Here is a 23,597-nt window from a genome sequence, read left to right as displayed (position 1 = left end):
TGAATCTTACTGAATGTCTAATAAAGGATAGGAAAACACGTTTGAAAGTTTGATTGAGTGAGGATGAAATGTTCCATTGGTGGCACAATGATACTGAAAGATTAACAGTTGTGAAAGTTGTTGATAATGTTATGATTGCTACAGGTGAAATAGGATGTATAGAGAAACAAACTCCAAGCTCATATAAATGAAAAAAATTACAAGAAGGTACTGAATTTTTCTTTTTTTTTTTTTTTTTTTTTTTTTTTTTGGTTTTTTGAGACAGGGTTTCTCTGTGTAGCCTTGGCTGTCCTGGACTCACTTTGTAGGCCAGGCTAGCCTCGAACTCACAGCGATCCACCTGCCTCTGCCTCCCGAGTGCTGGGATTAAAGGCGTGCGCCACCACGCCCGGCTCTGAATTTTTCAAATACGTAATTAAGATCAATGGCTGCAAACATTTTATACTTAAAATGTCTTCTATATGCCACCATACAGTGTATATTAAGGCAGTCTGAAACTGAATCCAAAGGAAAGATGAATTATGCTGAAAATACTGATATATTAATCAGCATTTATGCCTATCTTTTCCATGTCCTGCTAATATTCTGAATTGTTCCCAGTATTTGTATGCAGGTCCAGATTCTAAAAGCTAGACTCTATATCGTTTTGCCTAAATTCCAATTTAAAACTTTGTGACCAGCTACAAATATCAGAAAAGCAACATTGTACCCATTACATTTCAACTAATTGTAAAAGACTATGCATATTAAACAGTCAAATTCCTTCACTTATGAAAGCAGTAATTCCAAGGCATATATTTGTCTATTTGAGTGGGATCATCATTCATTTCCTTTTCCTATGTCCATTTCTTATTCACCAATGTATTTCCTTGACAGGCAATATATACTTCAACTACTTAGAGTTGGTATTGTTAAAATCAGGAAGAATCAAAACTGTAGATATGTTCTCTCTCCCTCTCTCTCCATCCCTCTCTCTCTCTCTCTCTCTCTCTCTCTCTCTCTCTCTCTGTCTCTCTCTCTCTCTGTCTCTCTCTCTCTCACTCTTTCACTCTGTGTGTGTGTGTGTGTGTGTGTTATAAAATGTATTTTCATACTATAGGCTAAATGTAAATGGTCTCCAACTAAATTACATAGGATACTTCCTTGTTCTGAGGATTATTTGTTTTTATGAAGATCTTAACAATGAGCAAAATATACACTATGGGCAATTCTTGATAGTGTGGACAAAACAAAAGCAACTACAACATTTGCGTTAATGTTAGATGATATTGGAGACTAATTTAAGGATTTTGTTTAGAGAGAATACTGCCAGAGTGTAGGGGTAGTATCACTTATCTGTCCTGAAGGAAAACAAAAATGATATTGAAATTTTGATTGATAAAGAATCACCAGCCACTCATCAAAATCAGAACAGGGGACCTGGGAATTTGATATGCTGTACTTTGACCACTGTAGATGTAAAGTGTTTTGTGCACATAATATATATATATTACTGAGTGATCTTGTTTAGTTGATCTTTTGTGTGTATAAACTGGACTTGCCCAAATGTTAAGTTTTGTAAAGCAAAATTTCTTTCACAGGAGAAAGGTAGGAATAGCTGAAAAACTTTGTACTTTGTCTTTCTGTGTATTTCCTACATTTTCAGTTACTGAAGTTTATTCATTGAAATATCCTAAATATAAAATTAAGCATTTTTCTTATATTTAAGTATCTTTTCATTTAAAGAGTATGTTCACTTAATTAAATACTAATTCACCTGAATAATTTGCAAGTAATGTTATTTATAGACTTATTAATATTTTAAAACGTAGTGTTAAAATATCTTTTTAACTTTTTGATGCAACTTTATATAGATACTTACACATATTTGAAAGACACATACCCATATACACATAATGTATCAAATACATTTGTTTTTGATACCAAGTTGCATTTTGCCTGAGGTATCCTCAAAATTATTATAGATCTAAGAATGGCCTTGAAATTTTTCCTCCTCCATCTACCTCCAAAGTAGAAGGAAAACCAGCATATGTTATAGAACGCAGCTCAAGCTATTATTATTAAATGTCTATTATATTTTTTTATATTTTTAAAAATTTCTAATCACACATAAATCTGAAATGAAAGACTTGGAACAAGCATTTGCTTTATGTTTATGAACTATCTATTTTTTTTCGAGACAAGGTCTCTCTGTGTAGCCTTGGCTGCCCTAGAGTCACTTTGTAGACCAGGCTGGCCTCGAACTTATAGCGATCCGCCTGCCTCTGCCTCCTGAGTGCTGTGATTACAAGCGTGCGCCACCACGCCTGGCTTTTTATGAACTATCTTAACAAAAAATTTTCCTGGAAAAATTATGTAATATATAAGAATGAATATTGGATGTGATAATGTTAACTTGCTTTAAAGACAATATGCTTTTCTTTTCAGAGAGCTAAAGAAGAGGCACTACAAAAAGAAACAAAAGTCAAACTCCTTACTGAGACTGTAAATACTGTAATAGCTCAAGCTCCTCCTGCAGCACAAGAGGCCTTAAAAAAGGAACTTGAAACTCTAACCACCAACTACCAGTGGCTGTGCACCAGGCTGAATGGAAAATGCAAAACTTTAGAAGTTAGTTGTTTTCCTTAGTTTTTACCATCTTTTTGTCAAAATCATATTAACTATGAGTCTAAGTTTTGATGTATAGACATTTAAGCTAGAAGATCTCATTCACACACCTACAATGTGCATAAATTTGCACCAGTGACTTAACTTGAAAAATGTTGTTTCCAGTTTGTGAATGATCATAATAGATTTTGTGATGTTGGAGAGATGGCTCAGTATTTATGAATGCTTTCTGCTCTTCCAGAGTACCAGCGTTCAGTTTCTAGGACCTAAGTTATGCTGTTCACAAGTGCCTGTAACTCCAGTTCACGGTATCTGGTGCCATCTTCAGGCCTTGTCTGGCACGTGCATATGCGTTATATATGTATATAGTCACAAATGGACATACATCCAAAAAAACTTTATAAAAAGAATAGTGTTTTTGTATTTTATAGGTTAGAAATTATGTAAACCATATGTCAGAAAATACTTAGACAACAATGATATTTTAACTGGGATTATTAGTTTGCAAAATGTGTCAGTATTAGTTTTGCATTAATTAATATCAAATTGCTTAAACTTATTTTATTCCCTTATTTAAGCATTTTGTGTAAAAATGTATGTTTTTTATAATTGTTGGTAATCATCACTGGGCCCTGTAGGCTTTTATATAAGGCAAATTGCCTAACTAGCTCATTTTTGACATTTTTTATTTATTAATGATCACAGATCGTGCTTTATTTTCCCATTTTTCTTATTCTATGGTTTGCACTTGTGTGAAGGTAGGGGAAGAATTCAAGCACCAAATACAATTGCCACTGTATTAAAAATAATCAGTGATTTTTATTTTGAAGCTACAAAACTGAAAGAGGACATAAAACTTTCAAATGGGTATGATTTCCAAAACAAGACTCAAGTTCAACTTTAAGTTCCATATTTACAGACAGAATTATCTCTGTGAACATAAACAATAAAGGGTTCAGTCACACCAATATTGTTGAAGAATAATATATTTGTTAGAGTTTTACACTTTTTGAAATGTGAAAGCACAGGTAGTTCTAACTGGTAAGCTATACCTTAAAATAATTCGGGGGGGGGGGTTGTTGGTTGATAATTTCAAGCATGCATATAACAAGATTTGAAAAAGTCTACCCTCTCCTTCATTTCTCCCTGTATCCAATACTAATTGATCCCAGTTTCACATGTTTGTTTGTTTGTTTGTTTGTTTGTTTTTTAATCCATGGAGTCAATTTAATGATGGCAATGCTATCTAGTACAGCATGAGAAACCTCAGGGATATGTAAGTGGCCAAATGTTCAGAAATGTTGCCGAAGTAACCACTGAGCTAAAGCCAGTCCTGAGATGTAATACAAATAAATTAATAAAATATATTTAAAAAATAAAAATAAACAAAAGTTATAAAAAGAGAAACATCAGGGAATGTAACAGTAAAATAATGTGACTTTCCTCTTTTCATTAGCATAAATTGCCAATACCACCTTAACTAAAGATGAGGCTTCCTTATTGTTGCTCTCCAATGACAGCAAAGGGCCCGGATTGGTCTGACTTGATTCTATATACATTTTGTGGATTGTGTCTCAACTAATATGCAATAACCCTGATGTGTTCACAAAACAGTTCCCTTTTAATCATTTACTGCCTATGGTACTAAGAGACTTTTTCCTCATTTCCTACAGTGATACTGAGCCTTGGAAAAAGGGGTATAATATAGAGATTTCTCTTTTTTAATTTTTAATTTATTATAAATTATTTACATTACATCCAGTTGTTATCCCCTCACTCTTAACTTCCTGTTTCCACCCTCTCTCCCTCTTCTGCCCTATTCCTCTCCGCTAGACCTGTGACAGAAGGCAACGTCCTCCCCCACCATATGACTACAGCCTAACAGATCTTATCCAGATAGCCTGTTTCCCTTTCCTCTGTGTGCCCACCAGGCATCTCCACCAAGAGGAAGTGATCTAATCAGAGGCACCAGAGTTCATATCAGTTTAAGTCCCTGCTTTCTCCACACCATGGACAATGAGTAGCCCATTGGCTAGATCTGAACACAGGTCTAGGTTTACTGCATGTATTGTCCTTGCAACAGTTTTTGTAAGCCCCTCTGGGTACAGATCCACTAGCCTTGATGATCTCCTTTTTGGGCTCCTGAACCCTCTGCTTCCTTCCATCACCCAATTCTTCCATACTACTCTCAGAATCCCTCCTGGAGTCCAGCTAGAGTCGGAGTCCAGCAGCGAGTCTGAGCACCTGTCCTGATGCCCCAACTTCTGACTTTAGTTTATCAGGTCTCATCAAAATAGCCTGCACCCCCTTCCTCTTTGTGCCAGAAAGGCCACCCTCCAAGGGACAGTGATCAAATCACAGGCACCAGAGTTCATATCAGAGGCAGTCTCCACTCCCCTACCATGCAGAGAAATATCCGTCTGTCTTCTGCATCCGAACAGGGGGGTCTAAGCTCTCTGGTTGCAATGTGCTTGATTGATGCATTAGTTTGTGCAGATTCTCCTGGGTCCAGATCCATTAAGCTTGATGGTCAGCTTATGGAAGTCTTGACCCCTCCTCTTCCTTCCATCACCCACCTCTTCTATGCAACTCACAGAGCTTTGCTCAGAGTCCAACTGCAAGTCCCAGTATCTGTCCCTCTTCTCCGCCAGCTGTAGTCTTTCAGAGGACAGCTATGGTAGGCTAATATCTACTTATAAAGGGAGTATATACTATGCTTTTCTTTCTGAATCTGGGTTACCTAACTCAGGATCATGTATTTTAGTTCCATCCATTTGCCAGCAAATTTTAAGATTTCCCTGTTTTTGATAGCTGGGTAGTATTCCATTTTGTAAATGTATCACAGTTTCTTTTCTGTTCTTTGGTTGAGGGACATCTAGGTTGTTTCCAGATTCTGGCTATTAAAAATAAGGCTGCTTTGGACATAGTTGAGCAAATGTCCTTGTTTCATGGTAGAGCATATTTTGGGTATATTCCCAGGAATATTATAGCTGGATCTTGAGGTAGAGTTATTCCAATTTTTCTGAGAAAGCACCAGATTGATTTCCAAAGTGGTTGTACAAGTTTGTACTCCCACCAGCAATGGAGGGGTGTTCTTCTTTCTTTGCATCCTAGTTAACATGTGCTGTCACTTGAGTTTTTTATCTCAACATTCTGATAGATGTAAGATAAAAGCCCAGAATCCTTTTAATTTTCATTTCCCTGATGACTAAGGACATTGAGCATTTCTTTAAGTGTTCCTCAGCCATTACATTCCTCTGTTGAGAATTCTCTGTTTAGTTCTGTACCCCGTTTTAAAATTGGGTTATTTGGTTTGGTGGTGTTTGATTTCTTGAGATCTATATGTATTTTGGATATTAGCCCTTTATCAGATGTAGGCTTGGTAAAGATCTTCTCCCAGTCTGTAGGCTGTTGTTTTGTTGTGTTGGCAGAGCCCTTTGCCTTATAGAAGCTTTTAAGTTTCTTGAGGTCTCATTTATTAATTGTTGACCTTAGAGCTTTAGTTATTGGTAGTCTGTTCAGGAAGTTGTCTCCTGTGGCAATGTGCTCAAGGTTGAAATATGAGTATTCTGTATTTTTTTTATTGTGCATGCCTTGACCAGTTGTAGGTCTCCATGTTAATCCACATCTACTCCAAAAATAAACTTCTCAGGTAACTGTTTAGAGATGCACTAATCTATGGCAACAATTATAGAAAAGTCCTGTTAATGATATGTATATTTATCAGAATAATAACATAATGTTCTTTCCAAATGCCTATGAACTACTTAGTTTTGGATTCCTGGCCTTGTTAACATTTCTAGGTCTAACTTCTGTCTTGTGGTATTGACATTAAATCCAATATGAAAGTGGTTATTCTCTCCACATTAATGCAACTATTGCAGTTGTGGGTGTGTCTTGCAGCAATCAAAAGCATCTCTGTAGTAAGCTCTAGTGTTCTTTAGGTATATGTCCAAGAGCTGTAGAACTGGAAAATGTGACAAATCTAGAGTTTTTCAGAGGAGGTTCCTCCATATTGATTTACAAAGTGGTTAAGTGTTGAATACTAACTTTGACATAACAGGTAAACTAAGGTAGGGCATAGAGTTTTCAATCACTGAGCAGTCTTTTCTATGAGAGAAAAAAGCTTAATTCACTGGAGTCAGCAAAGTGTTCCTTGTGGACAGCATAAAACTCCTTGGGGCTGGCAAAACAAAAAGTGAGAAGAAAATCATAAACACACAGACAAACACATGCACACTTGCACATGTGCACATAGGGTGAGTTTTGCAAAGCTCCAAGAGCATGCACAAACCATTTTATATATGTACATTTACACATATACACATATGTACATATGCACATATATATGTATAAACAAATATATATAAACATTTAGCACATAAACACACATACACACATGCACACACACATTTGGTGGGTGGAGCAAACTCCAACAAGGTTATTTTTTTTCTTCCATAACTTATATATCCAAGCAATATATTTCAAGGAGTACAAAATTCAGAAGGTGGTTATATTTATTTTTCTTTAAGTGAACAAATTCAGTATACATAGAAAAGCATGTCCCTGAATTCCCTCACATATTCAAATATTTTATGTATTATGTATGAAAACAAATGTGAAAAATTATTCCCAAGATCCCGCATCCATTTGTAACTAAGCAACTTGTTATAGATTAACAAAGTGTAAGCAAGCAGGGTAATTTTCTCAGCCAGTGTCTCTTTACTGGCAGGCTACAATTTGTATTTACAAAGAAAGAATCATTTATTTCATTATTTCTCTTTAAAAGTCATCTTATAAAAATCTTAAAAGAATCACTAATCTAAACTTTTATATAAACAACTATTATTCATCTCTACATTAAATCCTTAGGATCCACATCTACTCTTTAACAATTCTTATTAAATCATATCAAGAAGCTGATGGCAAAAATCTATGCAAGAATTAATCATCACCTTTCTCATCAGCCCAGCTTCATCAAGAGAATCACACCAGCCTGTGCTAGTTGGGTTGTCATTGTTCTTGTTCCTGACTTAGAAAAATCTCCAGCTCAACCATTAGGAATGTGGTTTTCTGAACTCAGATTTTTCCCTAACATTTTCTACAACAGAGTCACTAACTTTAACCCAACTTTACTAACAATCTACTCCCCCAAATTCTTTCTAAGAGTGGTGATCATTGCTAACAATCTACATTTCTAAGTACTTTCCAAGGGTGGTAACTAAATCATTAATCTGCTCCAGCAACAATGATTGAAAAGGATCAAGCACTATTATTGTAAGTGCCAATGATACTGCCCAGTGAGGAACCAGAAGCCTCGTTTTAGAGTTTTCATACAATTCATAGATTATAAGGGATATGGTGACAACAGGCAGAGAAATACTCCATAACATCATAAATTCTTCAGGACAGGTAGTCCTCAGATCTCTGCCTCTCAAGGCACACCTATAGTGGTTGTTGTAATCAGTGGACTGTATTCCATGAGTTCTAGGACTGTTTTACTGTTCCTCATGCAAGATCCTTAACATTTAAAGCAGTTTGTACTCAGACCAGGAGTGAAAATTTCCTCCTCCATATCTATACCAGAATTTGTTGACATTTGTTTTTCACAGGAAAGAAATTTTGATTGGGTTAAGATGAACTTAGATTTACTTAATGACTAAGTATGATAAAATTTAAAAGTGAAGATACTTCACAGACATTTGTAATTCTTCTTTTGAAAACTGTTTAATCCCACACTCAAATTTGTAATTGAGTTTTATGATCTCTTGGATTTTAGCATTTTAAATTATTTGAATATTCTAGATACTAACCTTCTCTCAGATGTATTACTTGTTAAGGTTTTTGTTTTTTTTTAAATTTTGTCTTTGAAATATGTTATTATATTTCTATTTAACATATACATTTATATTATTTACACATAAGTAGAATAAACTACATATAGCAGGAAGAACCATGAGACAATCAGGAATTATATAAATGTTACATTCATAGTGATTTGGCTATTTTTATTTGGCAAATTTGAAGTAAACATCTTTTCTATCTTGTTCTGTCAAAGTTTCTGAACAAAAATCAGTATCTATCATATCTCATCTCCATTAATGTAAAACATCTATCTTGATCTAAAAACATCTTAACCCCTAACCAACTAAGCTTAATTATAAGACTAAACTATCTGGTCTTCAACCCCATCAGAGACTTGAAAACGAACAAAACTTAAATACTGGAGTAAACTGGAAATGCAGGTTAGCAGCTTCCAAAATAAGAAAATGACAGAGACACTTTACTGCCTGAACAGTCACCCAACAATATCTATCATGTTGGAGCATCTTCTTCAGCTTTCTACTCCAATGTATCTGACAGACATATTTACAAGGCAGGAACTAATGAGGACTTGCATACCCTATATTGGCAGAGTTTAGCCATCGACTCTTCCTGCATCTAAACTTGCCTAGTTTTAAGCAGAATTCTGTCTGTGGCAGAAAAGAGGACATTTTTCCCAGTGGCTTTTTTGCCACATTTAAAGCCATTTCCATAAGGAGGTTCTTTGATGCTCATCATCTTATTTGAGGGAGGGTTGGTGTTGCCAGGAGTTAACTTGTCTTGTTGTCAAAGAATCCTTAGAATAATAAAAACAGCATTAAATGCTATATTCTATAGGTCTCTGAGGCTTTTGAAGATCTTATTTAACTATTTTACCTAATATATATGTAGAATCATATTTATCTGTTAGACCTAGGATATATATTCTTGTGATAAAATTAGACTAGTATTTGACATCTGCATGATTTGCATCAATATACAAAATTCAATACCATTGAATTAAAAATAACCTTATTTGTGAGTAACAATTAAGGCCTTGAGGTGAGGAGTAGATTCAAAATCTACTTTTTGTTCTATCCTCCCTGTATATTTCTGTATCCCTTTTCTTTCATTTAATCTCTTATCTCCTTATGTACAAAAGAAAGATAAAAGAAAAGAGAGATGTCCTTGAGTCCAACCTTGTTTCTCTCTGTATAAGATCAATAATAACTTCTTTTTAAAGTAGTTTGTCCAATTATAATAATAATTTTGACTTTTTTCTGTAAAACTTTTAATGTTTTTTTCATTGGGGATGATTACTATAGGGTCAGTGACTTTTGTTGGACATATTGTGTGGGTTTTTCATAGTACTGTACTGGCCCTAACACATCTGAGTTAGTTCTTAGTTACTTCTTTGTTTTTATTTGCATCACTTTTTCTTTTTCAGTGTAGATGTGTATAATGTTGAGGAGAGGAATAAGCTGGAATTTGATTGAGACTATGTTTCTATTTTGGAGCTTGTTTTGAGAATTCTATATCTAGTATTTTGAAAGTCTGCTACGAACTGCCTAATCAGACAGTATCAAAGGCTCAGCATACCCCTAGCTGGCCCTCTCTTCAGCTGCCTTCTGTGATGTTCTCCAAGTCTATCTTTTCTAATCACTGTAAGCTCTGATCAACTCAAGGCTAGGTTAATAGACTTGAGGAAGCTGGGTATGTAGTCTGGAAGCCCATGCAGGAGGGTCCAGTTCTGCTGGTCTTTAGATGGCTAGTCCAGGATCTGTTAGGTAGGCTGTATATGTGTGCCTTCTCATGGTCATCAGGAAGCAAGGATTGAGGACAATGGGTGGGTTTTTTTTTAAATATTAAAGCTACAATTTTACCTACTTTAGCACAAACAGCCCTAATACTTTCTAAAAATAGAATATGATCTTTGAGGTTTTCTATTATCAAGTATAATCTATTTTTATTAACTACTGTTTTCTTATTTCTTCCAAAACACAAATTAGACTGCTGATTTAAAAAATGCTGTATATAAGGAATTACTAAATTTGTTGATGTTTTATGTACACTAAAGTTTTTTATTAGCAGTGCATAAATGATATAGAAAATAAGACAAACTAAGAAGAGAATGAAAGACAATGGCATTGGAAGTGTTTCCAGGAAATTCTAATATATATGCGATCATTCTGTGCAGAGAAAAAGATTTCTCAAGAAATTACTTTCTCTTTATATTTAAATACAATGATTCTTATGTTCTTAATTATTTATATAATCACTATTATTTGATTACTATTATTTGAGCTGTTCATTTAGATGGTAATCTTGCATCTGACAGAACTGTATTTGCCAAGGGATCATCTAAATTCATATTGATTGAAAAATGTTATAAATTATATATTAAATTATACTTCTATTCCCTTTCATCTGTAACAAACCTTACTATTCCTATTTATGTTTCCTTATCAATTTAGTCCTATTTTATTCCTTAATAACTCATTTAATATATACATATGCATTATATATACATAATTTATTTGAGGAAGATATATAATTATGCTTCTATATTCACAATAAAAATTCATAATTATATATTCTTTTGTATAATTACTGTGCACTAAGTTGTTGCTACAGGAGTTTCATGACAGTTCTATAGTTTTATATCAATAATATGGCAAAAATAAAAATATAACATAAATTTTGCTTTCACTTCATCTATGGCATGAAATTCTACCTATTTATAGCTTACTCTTCCCCAGTTAGTAAATAGTATTATAATTGTTACTTAGCATAATGTTCATTTAGAATTTCCAATGCTATCCTATTCATTTCAGTGATTCCTTTTGTTTTTAACCCTCTCTTTGCATTGTGCTTAGCTTCATATTAGCTCTCATATTGAGTGCAGTTGCAGTTCCTTTCACACTCTACATGACTGAAAATATCTTTCTTTTCTGTTGAATAATAGGTTACTCGAGCATATAATTATGTAGTTTTACTTTTCTAGTACTGAAAATACTATTACTGTGTCTTTGTACTTCTGATCTGTTAAGAAGTCTACTGTCAAATTGTAGTCACTTCATCACTTTGTCTGGTGCTTTTTAATTTTCTCTTTGTCTGCTATGGTCTGCAGTTTTGCTTTATCTTATGTGGGTGTAGATTGGTTTTCATTTTTACTTTGTCAACTGATATGTTAAAGAGAACAGATATATTGTTTCATTCTATATTGTCTCTCGATTACATTTTTGAAGATTGTCTTTTCTCCACTTTAAATATCCTTCCTAAGTGCATTTTCCATAATATCAGTGAATAATCTCTCTGTTTTATAATTTGTTTCTCAATTTTCTAGTATCATTTCTTTATTGTTTCCTCTGTATGTCCAATTTACACTAATTTCTGGTGTCTGTGGTTAAGTGTTTAAGTGTTTTTGCATTAAATCTCTTCATATGAACACATTTGCCTATAATTGCATGCATGTGTGTTTACATTTTTCAGTGAATACATTAACATTATTGATAGTTTTATATTCTATAAATTTGATACTTTTTCATAATTTTCTGTTTTTGTAATTATAGCTCCTCATTATGACAATTAGAACGTTTACTATCTGTTTGATTAAATCTCACCTCACTGATTGTAAGCATTAAGTAATTTCAGTTTTCAAATAACAAAACAAACCATTTCAAATTCTACTAGCTGTCTAGTTTGGGTATTTTTGTAGTGATATTTTAATATTTGTATCTAGATCCAAATCTTTTTATTCACCATTTACTTTAAAGATATAATAAAATTTAAATCTCAATATACCATAATTTATATATTCAAAAATATTTAAGACTTTAATATTGGGAAACACATCCTGTCTTCTAAGCTTTGGTATCAATCTTTCAGTGGTAGCACATGGATGAGAAGAAACTCCCTGAATATTAAGATCATTTGCGTAAATAGCCATACTTATTTTTCCTTTTGTTACTGTCAACATATGTTTGCTGTATTGATTCTGTGGCCACTTGATAAATTATCCTAATTGATCTGTCTTGTTCTCTGTAGATTCCATGTGCTTTATTAGAAATTAGTTGCCTTTATCAGTATGAATTTTCAATCCCCTAAAATAAAAGAATCTTCAGGTATTCATGGTGCCTTAAAATACTGAATTTAACAAGATTTCTGGATGATTCTCATATTTTATATCACATTCTCTTGAATGTTACATCTTTTTGCACAGTGTGTTAATGGGTCCCAGACATTATTTATTTATCTTATCTAACTTAATGACACTGGAAGAATTAATATTTCATGTGTTGGCAAGTTCAAAAATGTCCTTGATTACTCTCAACTGGAAATTCAAAACATCTAGCCCTTTCTGAATATCCTTGTTTACTAAACAGATGGTGTTAATTTTATAATTTGATTTTACTTGTTGTTCTCTCAAACAACCACAGTTTCCTATCCCTCCTCTTCTCCCAGCTCCTCTTCACACTACATCCCCTCTCCTTCCTCCACTTCTCCTTTGTTTCCTTTTAGCTTAACACAGAATAATAAGATGCAATAACACTAGGCACAAGCCTTCATATGTAGGATGGACAAGACAAGCTATTAACAGGAAAAGGGTCCCAAGAGCAGGCAAAAAGTCATAAATACTCCCACTGCCATTGTTAGGAGCCCCACAAGAACAAGAAGCTAAACAAACATTATATATAGGGAGAACATCAAGTAAAGACCTATACAGGCTCTCTGTCTTCTCAGCACTGGGCGCCTGTATTATTATCCCTTTTTATTTGATTCTGTGGACAATTTTTGTGGTGTCCTTGACCCCTATAATACTTCCTTCCCATTTTCTTCAGAATTCCTCAAGCTCTGCTAAGTGTCTGGCTGTTGGTCTCTCTCTCTCTCTCTCTCTCTCTCTCTCTCTCTCTCTCTCTCTCTCTCTCTCTCTCTCTCTCTCTCTCTCTTCCGTTCCTATCAGCAACTGAAGATGCCTCTCTGTTGGCAATTGGGTTAGGCATCAATCTATGAGTATAGAAGAATATTATTAGGAATCATTTCATTAATTTTGTTTTGGTTGTTGTTCCTTCATGTTTGACTCTACCCTAGGTTTCTGGGCTATCCAGTATCTCACTCCTAGCCATTCAGGCACTGTCAGGTATGAGCCTCAACTTAAACCACTCATTTGTTGTCCACTCCCACAAGCTATTAGCCATCATGACTCCAGAACATCTCGCAGGCAGGACAATTGTTTTGTTGAAGGTTTTGCGGCTGGGTTGGTGTCCCAGTCCTTCCACTGTATGCCTTTCCTGTTTAGAGAAGATGGCCATTTCAGATTCCTATAGTTTCTATTACTAGGAGCCTAGGAGTCCTCACTAATTCACCCTCATAATTTCCAGGAAGTTTCTAATGCACTAGGTTTCCATAACAACCTTCATACACGCTGCAGTGCCAGTCATCTCTCCCTGTGGAGGGTTGAGAGTGTAGCATAGTTGGAGTATATTTATTTAACACACAGATGGCCATAGTTTCAATTGTCAGCACTATAAATTCAACAAAAAGAAAAGAAAATGTATATGCAGATCAGAGTCTAATTTATCCTTCTTCTTTGTTCTCCGAGTGAGAAACAAGTGCTTACCCTTCTGAATATAACTATGTCCAGTAACTTCAAATGGTTTCTGCATGAGATGTTGACCACAGCTTTTAAAAGCTGTGTGTTTACTATAGAACGTTGTAATTTAAGTCTTTTTCTTAAGTATGAAAATTAGTTACCAAACTCAATTGATACTGGCAGTATACATAAACAAACTAACACACATTATAAAATTGTACGTTTTTCTATTACCTCTATAAATTTCTAGTATTACTTTACCATAAGGAGTGAATTTAAATATTTGTTACAACTTATTCTTTATCCTTAATAGCAACAAGTTCCATTATATGGCTTGTAATGTTTGTTTGTGAGCTCACCTATTATAAGAATTGTTGTTGTTGGAAATTATTGCTTTTGAATGTTGGGCAGCCTTTGCATGTTTTTGTATTTACTATGGTCCTTGAGATGTTATGTTTTGTTACCATCTGAAATATAAGTTTAATTTTTGATTTTTTTGTTTTGTTTTTTTGTTTTATGTTGGTTGGTTGGTTGGTTGTTTTGTTTATTTGATTGGTTTTGGTTTTGGTTTTTTTAATAGACATGGATTCTCTCTGTAACCCATGCTTTCCTGGTCCCACTTTGGTTTTTTGTTTGTTTGTTTTGCGGTTATTTGTTTTCTCTTTTATTAATTAAACATTTTTTGTTTTTACATATATATATATGCAATAAACTACCTATAGCAAGAAGAGCCATGATACAATCAGGGATTATATAAATGTTACATTCTTAGTGTTTTGGCTATTTATATTTGGCAGCCTTGAAGAAAACATCTTTCTTATCTTGGTGCATCTAAAATTCTGAATGTAAATCTATCTCCATCACATCTTGTCATTATCAAATTAAAACATCTATCTTGATCTGGAACTCACAGGGATCTGCCTGTCTCTGCTTCTCCAAGTGCTGGAATGGCAGGCCTGTGCCACTGTACCCAGCAAGTTTCAATTTCTTAGTTGATGATCATTGTTTTCCATCCAGGTTACAAAAATATTCTCTTTTTCTTCTTACTGCTTGATGGTGTAGATTTTCCAGTTCTTGTTTCAAAATAAGGGTCACATCATTGTTAAGATCATTCTGACTTGTGTGAGACCAATGTTTCTTTTAAAATGTGAAGGTAGTTTTAAATATCAGAGCTTGCATGTTAAACTACCTATTACCATCTCAATTTGTATTATACTCGCTCCCTATTTTTCCTTTATCTGGCACATAGAGTTTCAAGATCCATGTTTAATAGATAAACTTTAACTTAAAATGCATTATTTATATTCAACCTGGAATTTGGATCAAACTGAGATACTGTGTGATCATCAGGTCCATCTGCTCTTTTGAACAGTTTGCCTTTTCATGTGTTTTGTACTTCAAGTCCACTTTAAATTCTTTGATTTCAAAGCATTTTTTTGTTCCAAACTGTTAACTTTAACAGTTACTCTAAGTCCATTTTTATTCCAATTAATAATTCAATAGTTTGTTTTATTTGTAAATTTGACCTGTAAAATTGGTATGTTGAGCCTCTCTAAATGTATTTGCTGTTCAAGATGAACTGAGAACAGAAGAAGCCAAACACCCTGATAAGTTAAATCATCCTGATATCTCATTATCGCCACCTGACCCAAAGTTGATATAACTTATTACCATTGGCATCCACTTATCTTAAAATCTCTAACATATGTTCTGAGATTTAAAGTGATATTTGTATTTCCCTATTAAGATATATGCCCAGAAGGAAAAAAAAAAAGGATGTATACTAGCAGGAACACTGAGTGATTTAAGGTTTATTCCACCATTTTATAGAAAAATACTTAATTTTCTTTTTGAAATATACTGCCTAAAAATCAATAATTTATAGTAAGTTAATATGCATATAGGCAGGTTAGAATGATGTTAAGAAGGCAGATAGAGAATATCTTCATTATTATTCTTTGTGGGGTTGGTAGCTCATTTATTTGTTTTAATTTTTAATTTTTAATTTGTTCACTTTATATCCCAACTGTAGACCCCTCCCTCATTGCCTCCTGATCCCACTCTCCATCCTTCATATATTCTCCCTCTCTCCCCTAGTCTTCAGAAAGCAGAATCCTCCTCTGCTGACATCTGACCTTAGCCTATGAAGGCCCATCTGTACTACCTGTATCCTCTTCCTCCTATGGGGAAACCAGAGTCCATGTCAGAAGTAGACTCTATTCCCCATATTGTGAGACCCACAAGGAGGCTGTGCTTCCTATTTATTATATTTGAGCAGAGGGTCTAGGTCCACATCACTCATGGTGCTTGGTTGAGGTTTCAGTCTCTGTATTATAGTGTAGTTATCTTGTATTTTGTGGCTAATATCTGCTTCTGAGTGAGTTCAAGCCATGCATGCTTTTCTGGGTCTGGGTTAACTTATTCAAGATGATGTTTTCTAGTACCATCCATTTGCCTGAAATTTTCAATATTCCCTTGTTTTTAATAGATGGGTCCATTGTGTAAATGTACTACATATTTTTAAAGATTATGAACATGAGAAATATCAGGGATTTGATAATGCTTTATTGTCCCTTAAAATTATTTATGTAGGGTTTAATTTCTTTTTTTAACTTTGTATTTTTTATTAATTATTTCCTTTACATCCTGGTAATAGCCCCTTCCCTCCACGTTTCCCCATCCCTCTCCCTTACTCCTCAGAGAAGAGGAACCCACCTACCCACCCCAGCATACCCAGTGACAACAGGACTGAGGGCAACCCCTTCCCCTGTAGCCCAACGAGGCAGCCCAACCAGGAGAAAAAGACAAAAAAGAAAAGCAGGTAGTAGAGTCCATGTCAGAGCCAGTGTCTACTTTCCCCACTAGGGTACACACATGATGACTGAACTGCCCATCAGCTACAACTGTGCAGGGGGTGGGGGCAGGTCCAGTCCATGCATGCACTATTATTTTCACTATACTTATCAGATTTATCTCAAACATAAAGTGAATAACTCTTATGGTAATGTAATTAGGTGTCTTCATATTGCTATTACATAAATAATGCCTCCAATAGTTGTAAAGCATCCAGTTGAATATCAGCTAGATTTCTCCTTTTTCTATGCTACATATTTGTTTTATCTTCAGCAATAGAGTCTCACCATTAAGTTATGAGAGTTAACCTACAGCATTATCACAAGTCTGTAGTACTCGGGTGTTCTATGGGACACCTGTGGCCAAAACTCAAAATTATGTATCTCATTCCTGTTATTAGGTTTGTTTGAAAGCATATAATATCAAGTTGGAGTATCATCACCACTACCACATGGCAATTTCATTTAAATTTCTTTTATATATGTGGGTATTTTAGGGAGTTTCTATAATATTACGTTTCCATATGATTTTTCTTAAAAAAAAACTTTTAATGTTACACATTGTTAAAATGGTTCAGGTTGGTAATGATATAAGCACTTTCTCAAAGATAAAGCAATAAAAGAGCGGGGTATTCATTTTTGGTCAATTTAAAACTAACAAAACAAGGATAATTGTTGATATTTGAAGAACTCAGCCTGAAGCATGCATTCTATCATATGTTTTGGTATTTCTATTTTTATGGATATGATGTTAGTGAGTATCTGATTTTAAAAGGCAAATCGCTGGATCCTGAATTTATTCATGTAATAAACTCTTTCCTTAATCACTTATAATTACTGAGGTATTAAGTGTGCAAAGTACCTTGTTGCATTTTTATTTCTCTATTGGAAAGTAAGGTGAAATATAGAAAATTAAACCTTCCATTTTTATAAGTTTTAAAATTATAATATGAAAGCCTCTTATTTACTTTTACATACAAATATTAATCTGCAATATTCACTTCTTTCTCAGGAAGTTTGGGCATGTTGGCATGAGTTATTGTCATACTTAGAGAAGGCAAACAAGTGGCTCAATGAAGTAGAAATGAAACTTAAAACCACTGAAAATGTTCCTGCAGGAGCTGAAGAAATCACTGAGGTTCTAGAGGTAAGTTGTGAATTCACTCAAATGATACTTTGTATGACGTATTGAAATATTTAATTCCAATGGGAAGATAGTGTTTTAAAACTCAAGGAAAAGGATGTAGCTCCTAGGCATCTTTCAGTCCTGGTAGTTTGGATAAACTCTTTGTTCCTTGTAGGATCTTTCCAGGTCTCAAGGATATACTCTTGACTATTACATGCAAATTAATTGTTTGCTAAGTTTGTTGCTTATTATTCTTACAGGCAATTTAAATAAAAAATGATATATTTATATTTCACAAGGATAGGAAAGCTGTAGTTGTTCTTCGACCCTTTCTTGCTCTTAAGGATTTCCAATTTTTTTTTTGGTTTTTCGAGACAGGGTCTCTCTGTGTAGCTTTGGCTGTCCTGGACTCGCTTTGTAGACCAGGCTGGCCTTGAGCTCACAGTGGATCGATCCACCAGCCTCTGCCTCCCGAGTGCTGGGATTAAAGGTGTGCGCCACCACCGCCCGACAAGGATTTCCAAATTTCTTAATTTTTCTTTGTTGCTCTTAGTTTATCTTTTATTTCTTATATATTACATTTATATCATATTCTTCCCACTCTTCCAATACATTCAAGATCCTCTGGGAGAAGGAAAATCAGTTTAAATTTATGTAAGCAATTAACTTTTGTTTATTTAACATGTCAATGCCCTTCATTAAGACTTAAAAAAATAATTGCTCTATTAAAAGATCTGTAAAATGAAAATATTTAATATACATAAATAAATGTATAGATTATAATAAAAATCAATACTAACATTTATATTAAAAATTGAGTTTCTCACAGATTTTAGTTGTCAAAAGCATACTTTTACAAAATAATTAGGAAATAACTATACTTTGATTCACTAAATATTTAAGAGCAAAATATATTGATGTTTTTCAGAATTTGGAAAATAATAGACACATAAGGCAAACATACAAACACCTTTTAAGACTGTTTAATGTTTTTGGAAACAACATCCTTTGTTAGAATTGTTAGGCCCCATATAGTTGTGGGATCATGTAAAGTGATATTGAATTGCTTATTACCTGGAATGCCTAAAATTCACATTGAGATTCTTTTCCTTTGAACAACGTATGCAAAAAAATCTGTCAACTTTGAACACTGTTTCAGTTAAGGATTATAAGACTACAAATAATAGAAAGTTAGGAAATATCTTAATTGCAAATCCCTCAAACAAAATTAAAGGAAATATCTTTTCTCAACGCACACACACACACACACACACACACACACGCACACGCACACGCACACGCACACGCACAAGCACACGCAGACGCACACACACATATATACACATGCACAGACACACACATATTAGAGGAAATTACCCAGAAACGACAATGGTCTAACCATTTGATAAATCACTAGGTGATTTTTTTTTCTGGTTGTTCTTCCTGAACATAAAGGAACTTACTGTCATTTCTATCTGTCCTAAAACATCTGCCTTTCTCCACACTGTGTCAGTGTTAACACATGTAAAGACTAAAGAAGTTTCTTTGAAAAGAAACTAGGCTCATGAGCTTCCACTACACATTTCTTCAGAATCACTTTACCTGCATGTCACTGACCACTAAAAAAAAATTACAGTGGAGACCCTCATGAAAAAATAATAAACCATTATTTTAAAGTGCTGTCCATAAGGCAGTGATAACTCAGTAAAAAAAAATCCTATGCAATTATTTTATTTTAAATAACAATACTCCTTCATGTTTTATTATCCAAATTAAATTTTGTTTTACATTGCTTATGACTTAACTGTCTGTAAATGAGAAAATACAGAGCATTGTGTGTAAATTCAATGTACTTAGAAAAAGATGAAAAGTTGTAATTATTTGAAATGTGTTTCAGTCCCTTGAAAATTTGATGCAACATTCAGAGGATAACCCAAATCAGATTCGCCTATTGGCACAGACCCTAACAGATGGAGGGGTCATGGATGAACTGATCAATGAGGAACTTGAGACATTTAATTCTCGTTGGAGAGAACTACATGAAGAGGTATGAAGATAAGTGGAAAATCTTTAATCTACATTTTATAAATTTATGTCAGATACAGTCTTATCCAGTAAAATGAAAAATGATATCTGTTCAGTTCAGCCTTAGATTTCACAGCAGTAACTGAATTCTATTTTGTGTGTGACTAGACTCTTTTATTTATTATTGTTATTAGTTTTTACTTTTATATATACATTTATATTATTTCACATATATACAATAAACTACTTACAAGAAGGACCATGAAACAGTTAGGAATTAAACAAAAAATGGAAATAGGTTTTCTCAAATGTTGCCAGATACAAATAGACGAAACACTATGAATGTGACTGAATTATTTTTATTTATTTATTGATTTATTTATTTATTTATTTTAATTAAATAGTTTTTATGTATACTTTCATATTGTTACACATATATACAATAGATTACCTATAACAAGAAGAACCATGATATAATCAGGAATTATATAAATGTTACATTCTTAGTGTTTTGGCTATTTGTATTTGACAGCCTTGAAGAAGACATCTTTCCTATCTTGGTGCATCTAAATTTCTGAATGTAGATCAATCTCCATCACATATTGTCATTATCAACTTGGAACACCTATCTAGACCCAAAACATCTTAACCCCTAAGCTTCTAAGGTTCATTGCAAAACTAAGCTACCTGGTCTTCAACTCCATCAGAGATTTGAGATAATCAAGTTTATTCCTTCTCAAGTGACTGAATCTTTTGATACATATTTCATTTTTCTTAGAAATCTTGGAAAGCACATGTTTTAACAGGAAGCTGAGACATATCAAGAAAAATTATCATTCTCAGGTCTATAAACTAATTTTATTATATTGACTTAGGGTTCCTATTGCTGTCATGAATACCATGCACAAGGTAATTTGGAGAAGAAAGGGTTTATTTCAACTTACACTTCCAGGTGACAGTTCCATAACTTAGGGAAGTCAGGACAGGAATTCAAGCAGGGCAGGAACTTAAAGGTAGGAGCATATGCAGAGAACATGGAGGGGTGTTGCTTACTGGCTTGCTCATGATGACATGCTCAGTCTGCTTTCTTACCAAACCCATTACTACCAGCCCAGGAATAACACCACCTGCAATGGGTTGGGCCCTCTCCTACCAATCACTAAATTAAAGAAAAAAAATGCCCTAGAGGCTTGCCTACAGTCTGATATTATGGAGAAATTTTCTTAATTGAGGTTGCCTTTTCTCCAAAGACTTAAGTTTGTGTCAAGTTGATATGTTTTCCAACATACCTACTATTCACATTGTATCCTATAGGAACATAGTTGATTTTCTTACCCTAGAAGTGTGTGTGTGTGTGTGTGTGTGTGTGTGTGTGTGTGTGTGTGTGTGTGTGTGTATGGCTTTCTTTCTCTTTCTTCCCTCTCAATTTTTCTTTTATCTCTTTTTTAAGTATTTGCACACATTGTTTGTTGTCACATATAATTTGCTAAAAATATATACATTTTTATTGGTACACTCAAAATTGTGTGTTCAAAATGGCATAAAATGTTACTATAGGTCTTAGTGTTCTCTTTCTATGAAGAGATACCATGACTATGTCAACGCTTTTTTAAAAAATATTTAATTGTATCCGGCAGGAAGCACAGTGACATGTAGACAGACATGGTACTGGAGAAGCAGCCTTTGAGTCCTACATCTGGACCCATAGGAAGCAGGAAGGGTGAGAGAAATACTCAATTTGGCTTCGACTTCTGAAACCTCAATGTTATATCCCAGTGATATACATATTCCCACAAGGCCACACCTACTTCCCTCAAGCCATAACCTTGAATTATGTCATTACCTATGGACCAAGCATTCAAATATATGAGCTTCTGAGGGACATTCCTATTGAAAGCACCACACTGTACATAATTATGATATATTCATATATGAGAATTCACATAAATGGCATGCTTTACCTATCAAGTAAAGAACATATATTCCCTACCCAATGTTCCCAATACTCTTCTACATTTAAAAAAAAATGGATGTTTGAGAAGAAATGAAATGTTTTATAATAATACTAAGTTTATTAATGATTGGTTGAGTATTTCTACATCTAAGATACTGTTATACCTTTTGGTTTATATGCAAAGAAAAGCCCTATTGCTCTTACTACATGGATTTTCGTCTAGTAAAGATCTACCACTTCCATGAAGTTTACTGTGGGTTCCTTTCTCCAGGAGGCTGGCCTGAGAATCTGGTCACTGACTTTTCCTCTGCCTTTTAGAGGCTGGCTCAAGAAGGCTCTTTCCTGAGAACCAGTCAAGAAGGCCTTCTGGGCAGGGAGGGAGTGCAGGGCAGCTCAGCCAGGCTTGAGACAAAGGGAAACTCAGTCCCTTCCAGGAGGAAAAGGGAGCCTCTGACATGTGAAAAGCCAGATAACTGACTGCACTTGGTTAAAATAAAGACAGTCCTGAGTCAAAGAGCTAGATTTTAATTCACTAAGCTTAATGACAAAAAAAGAGAGAGACAAAGGCAGAGAGCTACAGAAGGAAAAAGTCTGTGCCCCCACTTCAGATCAGTGTTTTTAAACCAAAGTAACTGAAAAGCAGGAGCCTTTCCCAGCACACTTCCTGGAGCTTGTCTTCAGGGGACTTTTGATATGTTTTTCTTCATAGAGACAGCTTTTGGCACCTCTTGCACGGGTGATGGTCTGTGGTTTGATCCCTGCAAGGAACTAGCCTTTTAATACATTTGGGCCTGGTGGGTTGTTATCAGCAGGGTTTAGGACTCACCTATGTCCCAGCAGGAAGCTTACCTGGAGGGAGCTGCCTCCTCTGCCTGCAGACAAGGGCCCACTGTTTACAGGATACAACCAGTGATAACATATGAGGGTAAAGAGAGGATAAAAAGATTATAGGTTGTTTATAAACTTATATAATACCAGGCAACTAAAAGTAGGAAAACTTCCTGTTTTCATCTTTATTTTATCCTTCTAAGGCTATTTTAACAGTATTTCCCCTTTTAATGTTAAATTCACTTCTATCCAGTGTAAGTCAAAATAGATATTCCTAGATCAAAATTGAGGGGGATTGATCATTGGATTTTTTTCTATGGAATTTGAATGATGTTCAACTACTAATTGGATGTTATTATCAGGTAAGAAATTATAGTTCAAGCTAAATAGTACAACTCTTGAATATACATGAAATATCAAATTCTTTATCTTTAAGCAATTGTTCATTGGCCATTCATTCTGTTTTTTATTTTTTATTTTTTACATATATATATATATATATATATATATTATTACACATACATACAATAACCTACCTACAGCAAGAAGAACCACGAAACAGTCAGGAATTACATAAATGCTATATTCTTAGTGTTTTGCCTGTTTGTATTTGGCAGCCTTGAAGAAAACATATTCCCTGTCTTAGTGAGTTTAAAATTCAGAATGTAAATCACTATCGATCATATCTTGTTACCATGAACTTAAAACATCTATCTAGACCTAAAAGCATCTTAACGCCCAAAAAACTAAGCTTTATTGTAAAATTAAGCTACCTAGTCTTCAACTCCATCAGAGACTTGAGAAAGAATA

General features: G+C 34.3%; 1 protein-coding gene across 10 annotated transcripts in view; it reads left to right on the top strand.

Annotated features, from left to right (window-relative positions):
* The window catches only part of DMD (dystrophin), a gene marked incomplete at its 3' end in the record, with an annotated part of 2,106,393 nt that overhangs the window by 826,457 nt on the left and 1,256,339 nt on the right, over window positions 1-23,597 (top strand). For all 10 annotated transcript variants that reach the window (XM_084788839.1, XM_084788837.1, XM_084788840.1 and 7 more), the window contains 3 exons: window positions 2,428-2,610; window positions 17,867-18,001; window positions 19,878-20,027. In XM_084788839.1, the coding sequence (XP_084644965.1) occupies window positions 2,428-2,610; window positions 17,867-18,001; window positions 19,878-20,027 (468 nt within the window). The remainder of the gene's footprint in view (window positions 1-2,427; window positions 2,611-17,866; window positions 18,002-19,877; window positions 20,028-23,597) is intronic.

Source organism: Acomys minous, assembly GCF_964271855.1.
Source record: "Acomys minous genome assembly, chromosome: 7".
In the NCBI taxonomy this organism is placed as follows: domain Eukaryota; kingdom Metazoa; phylum Chordata; class Mammalia; order Rodentia; family Muridae; genus Acomys; species Acomys minous.
This window is presented reverse-complemented; position numbering and strand designations above follow the sequence as displayed.